Raw genomic sequence first — 5718 nt, forward strand, 5'->3', positions numbered from 1 at the left:
CACACACACACACACACACACACACACACACACACACACTCACACACACATACACACTCACACACTATGTCTTGAGTACAATACGACGAACAATAAAATATGTATTTACATCACCTCTTGTATTATTTATGATTTATTTTTAAAAAAAAGAGCTAAATAACTGATGTACTCATGATCTTCATAAATACTCACAAGTATCATTCAAAACTATCAAACTAGACTATCACATTGTTATGACTCGAGTGGAGCAGAAGAATAATCAACCACAAGAATAAAGTCAATTAATAATATTTATTGATACATAGACAGGGGAACTCCCATTAATCTCAACTATCTGATGTCAACTCAACAACCTCCGACCCGATTTTAACACCACTCAGACGGTCGAACCCGCAAAACTTTAAGACTACCAATGTTCACTGCAAAACTATACTGCAGACTCTGTTCACTGCAGAAATACTACATGCAATACACCCAAGGTAACACTTCAAGCAGGATCGGGTCTCAGATGTTTCAGATTAACAGCAATATGGAGTGTTTATATGGGGAAGTGATCAAAGAAATAAAACATAAGACAAACAAAAGAAAATTGTTAGTCCACCCCAACAAAATACTAAAAGAAAACAAAACACAATCCAAAAACTGAGCGGACCTAACAAAAAACAAAACGCTCTAAAGGACAGTGGCAAAACTGTAAAAAATAAAAATAAAAATACAAAAATTATAAAACACTTGTGAAAACACTTTAATCAAATCACTCTAAAACAAATTAAAACATTGCATAACTGCCAACACTTATGAAAACACTTGACTTTCCGACGAATCGAACGTAGCTCTATCTAATAACAAAACAATATATAAAAAACAAAAACATACACCACAATATAATTAACACAAAAATCTAACGCCTACCTGCAGCGTCGAACAGCCACACGCCCAGACAATGCTACACTCGGAACATCACTAAAAGTGTGGCCCTGCATAAAAACACCACACAAATCACCACGTTAAATTATTAAAACAATCAAATAAAACAGTTTTCCTCCAAATCTACCACAATCGCCGAACAACGGAACGCGTGGACCCACACATACCTGGTTACACAGCCACAGAAAATTGGCACTTCCCCACAGCGCAGCCAACTTCCTATTTATAGGAACTTGGCCTAAGGAAGTTGCGACCCCTTGTGGTGCCATCTGTTACATCATTTATTTTCTCTACTAGAAGTTTAAAATTCATGGGCATAACTGTTTTTAAAAGATTTGTCTTTAGTTTCATAATGACACTTTACATGGCTGCTTTTAATAACTGCTATTGTCTCAGAATCTACTCTATGACAAACTGGCTTTAAACTCCTCATTTCAGAACTTTTCTAGACTCAGTTATAGTACCACTTTCTAATTTTTTTYGGCCTCACCAACCTCGTGTGTACAGTATGTTTGCATCTCAGCCTTTCTTATAACGGTGCAAAAAGCTGGGCTAGAAGTGAACTGCCTTTAAACAAAGAATTTAGAAGTTAAAAATAATCTTGATACCATGTGTGTTCTGTTTCAAAAAATACATGATGAAGGATCCAAAGGTTGAGTCATTTTAAATGTTTCTTTATGTTTGTATGAGGAGGAACACTGGAAAAATCTGTTATCTTTGTGTTCTTTAGGCTATTGAAGGATTTGCATTGATGGTGAAGAAAACAGCACAGACCTTGCAGTCGTTTGGGACCGAGCTGGCAGAAACCGAACTCCCAAAAGACATCCAGACCACAACTATACTGCTGAGCACACACACCAGCAAGAGAGACAAGATGAAGGTATTCCTGTAGTACACACATGCACACTTACAGCTCTGTGTATTTATAGTGCAAATACAATTCATTTATTGGGATTTGTAAATGTGTTTATGGTTATTTTTAAAGGAGGACATACTGGTGGCTTTGGGCCAAGGCAGCAGACTGCTGGAGAGCATCAATGAACCTGTGATGAGAGACCCAGACCACAACATGAACCAGGACGAACTGGAAAACTTAGCCACGGTGCAAAGGTTAGTTACATGAACTCGAGCACAACAGCAGGACAGATTTTGGCTAATTATCTGAATGAATATATGATCAAATCTTTATACAAATAAGTGAACACAAATTTGGTGAAATCAGTTCACATGTTGGAAAAGTTATGCTCATAAAACAATTTTAAGCAGTACATGTTTTGATATCATATACCTATGGGAAAATAAACAATTTTAATTTATATTGTAGGCTGTTTAAAATAAAGCAGTATGCTGATTTCCAATTGAATGATTTACTTCTCATAATCAAATAATAACCTTTAGGAATGCTGGAGCTAAATTTGAACACTTGATGTCAGTTCAGTTTGACGTCATTGCATCACCGTCTGATTTGTGAAAACCTGCTTTTTTTGTCATCACCTTTATTAGTTATAGCTAAATATTGAAATAAATACTCTAATGAAACTTTAAAGAACAAAATTGCATTGCATTCTGGATTAAAAGTACTTGAAACAATTAATTTAGAGCATATTGTATTAAATGACTGGCCAGAATGATGTTAAAGACATTCACACATTGGTTTTAATTTTCATTCTCAAGAGATAATTTGTATWTTTAACATTTTTTAGTAATGAAATGCATTCTTGCGTATCTTTATCTTTTTTTTTTTTTTACCTGAACTTATTTCCTTGTTATTGTTTTCCCATCAGGCTTCTGTCCCAGCTGGATGAAACAGAACGAGCTTTCGATGAGTTCTGGGTGAGACATCAGACCAAACTGCAACAGTGTCTCCAGCTGCGACACTTTGAGCACAACTACAGGGAGGTGAGCTGGAGCGGCACTGTGGATGAAATCTCATTTTCCTGGACTTTCGCCAAAATAATCTGCCAACTTTAAAACTGGTGCCTCTGGCTGCAGGTGAAAGCTCTGCTGGACCAAATGTCTGAGAAACTTGGAACCTTCTCTGAGGTTGGAATTAGCCCGGCTCATGCTGATCACATCTTCTACGAACTCATCGCRTTTGAGGAGAGAATCTGTGTAAGTGTCCCCTGATTCCTAAAGTTTAACACTTTATCTACCCAAACTACCCCCCCACACACACAAAGTTACTGTTACTGAATGGCATTTATATAAAAAAATTAGTTATGTAGAAATAAATGAAAATACTAAAGTCTGAATCTTCTCTAATTAAGTGAAATAATCTGCCAGTGAAATAAGACAATTGGTAACAGCTCTTGAAATAAGAAAAAAATTCAAGGTTAGTCTATTGGTCACAAAATAAGATCAAAAATACTTTTTTAGTGGATAAAAGATTAGAAGACTTGGTTAGATGGACAGTTTTTGCAGTTTGCTTGTTTTAATGGGAACGTTGCATGTTAATTAGTGTTGTAGTACTTGAAACTGGTCTTGGTCTTAAGACCGGTCTCAAGACCACTTTTTGATGGTCTTGGTCTTGTCTCAGATTCGACAGCATTTGTACTCGGTCTTGTCTCAGTCTCGGACATTGAGGACTCGGAAATTTATTTCAAGATCAGTCAAGACCACAACTGCAGAAATATCACTAAATAGCCAGATTATTGTCCAAGTTATTTGTTAACAATTTTGCTTTCATTTGGTTTAAAATGTAGCTACTGATTCAAATTCAGACCTGACTCGTTGCTATTTACGTATTTTTGTTAGCGGCTGTCACCCATCCGTACCAGCCGTCACTCACACGCAGCACTCCCAGAAAGTGAACTGTGGTTCTCTGGGAGCGGTAAAAGATGTCTTCAAAATCTTAAGTAAAAAAATTTGGCTACATTATTCATAAATGATATCATTGTAAAACAACAACAACCAGGAGAAAGTGTACAGCAACTTGTAAATTCAGCAGTGAGACAGTGGGTACAACTTTAAACTTTTACCATCACTAATGTTAACATTCCGCCTCTATAGCAAAATTCTTTCCTCCGCCCTCACAATAAGATTTTGTCAATATTAGCTTTATATAGTAAGTTAGCTAAAGTGGGGAAAAAAGTATTTAGTCAGTCACCAATTGTTCAAGTTTATCACTTAAAAAGATGAGAGAGGCCTGTGATTGACATCATAGTTAGACCTCAACTATGAGAGACCAAATACTATTTTCCCCTCACTGTACATGTGTACAGAATACTCCATCTTTTAGGAAACATTTTTTTTTGTCTGGTCTTGGTCTTGTCTCGGTCTCGCCCTCCCTTGGTCTTGGTCTCGACTTGGTCCAAACCCTAAAAGTCTTGGTCTCGTCTCGGTCTCGAGACACTGTGGTCTTGGTCTTGACTTAGTCTCGGGGGTTAGGTGGTCTTGACTACAACACTAATGGTAATACAAGTCTGTTTAATAAACAAGATTAAAACATTCATTAAGTCTTTAATTTGCATAAAATTTAAAAAAGACAATTTACTTTGTGTATCCTGCCAAATAAAATCTAATAATTTTAATCATGTGAATAATATCAGATAGAACTGTTTAATGACAGGGACAGCCATATAAAATGTGATAATCGTAAATGTGACATTCATAAATGCATAGCAGCAAAATAACTTTAAAAACTAATGTTGATTTGTTTACTCTTTGTTTAAAGATAAGCATCATAATTCACTCATCAAAACTAAAGTAAATATGCTAATAATTTCTAATGTTCTGGTTGCTTTAAAGAGTGCATTTAAATGTTTGCACCACAGGCAAACATTTAAATGCACTGATAAAGATTAGTTTTAAACAATGTTATAATTCAGCTTGAATGTTAGCTGTTGAACGATGTCCACTGTTTCCTTCAGGAGGTTCTGGACAGAGCTTCTGCGTTGTGTCGTGAAGGTGAGGAGCTGATCCAGAACTCGCACTACGCCGAGGACTCCMTTCAACCCAAATGCAGTGAGCTCAGAGAAACCAGTGAGCATGTGAGCTGCAGTCTGAAGGCCAAGAAGGAGTACCTGCTCAAAGCCATGGAGCTGCACCACCGACTGGAGAAGGTAAAAAGACACAAAAACTCATCGGTCTTTGATTATGTTGATAATATTTTTTTATCATTTCCTCTTCCTCTGCTCTCCTCTCCAGGCATCTAAATGGGTTGATGATGGCATTTATCTGCTAGCATCACAGCCAGTGGATAAATGTCAGTCTCATGAGGGGGCGGAGCTGGCTTTGCAGGAGCTGGAGCGTTACTTGGACAATGCCAGCCAGAATCAGCTGACTGACCTTTGTACCATCTGGACAGAATATGAGGCAGTGCTGAACCAGCAGTTCAGGGTAAGAAAATCAGCATGTTGTGGATCCAAACATCACTCTACTGCTTTCAGTAGTGATGCTCAGATGAAGCTTTTTCAGACATTAGTGTAAAAAAAAACTGTCAAAGCTCCATGGTGACCCCTGCTGATCACAATGTAAAATGCAATAAATTATACAGTTTATGAGTAACTATAAACTACCCTTAAACCAATTTAATTGCCAAAAAATTTCACTTGTTCCCCACTGAAGAACTCCAATAACACAATTTTTTTATTACGCATTTATAGTTTTCCTTAGTTCCTGTGGAACTGAACAAATAGATTTGACCACATGAAGGATTTTAATTAGGAAAGAAACATTATTTCACATCTTCACCAGCAAGCTGATAAACTCTTCCTGCAAGGGGAATAAAAAAAACTTTTAATGCAAGGACAATTTACTCAAATAGCAGAAAAAAATCAGTATTTAAAAAAA

At 36.7% G+C, this 5718-nt stretch overlaps 1 protein-coding gene across 1 annotated transcript in view; it reads left to right on the plus strand.

Moving 5' to 3' along the window:
- The window catches only part of mcf2lb (mcf.2 cell line derived transforming sequence-like b), a gene marked incomplete in the record, with an annotated part of 40740 nt that overhangs the window by 22255 nt on the left and 12767 nt on the right, over positions 1 to 5718 (plus strand). Inside the window, 6 exon segments of the mRNA XM_014011691.1 lie at positions 1658 to 1807; positions 1913 to 2037; positions 2712 to 2826; positions 2920 to 3039; positions 4797 to 4988; positions 5074 to 5265. Of these exon segments, the coding sequence (XP_013867145.1) occupies positions 1658 to 1807; positions 1913 to 2037; positions 2712 to 2826; positions 2920 to 3039; positions 4797 to 4988; positions 5074 to 5265 (894 nt within the window).

Source organism: Austrofundulus limnaeus, unplaced genomic scaffold, assembly GCF_001266775.1.
Source record: "Austrofundulus limnaeus strain Quisiro unplaced genomic scaffold, Austrofundulus_limnaeus-1.0 Scaffold83, whole genome shotgun sequence".
Lineage (NCBI taxonomy): Eukaryota > Metazoa > Chordata > Actinopteri > Cyprinodontiformes > Rivulidae > Austrofundulus > Austrofundulus limnaeus.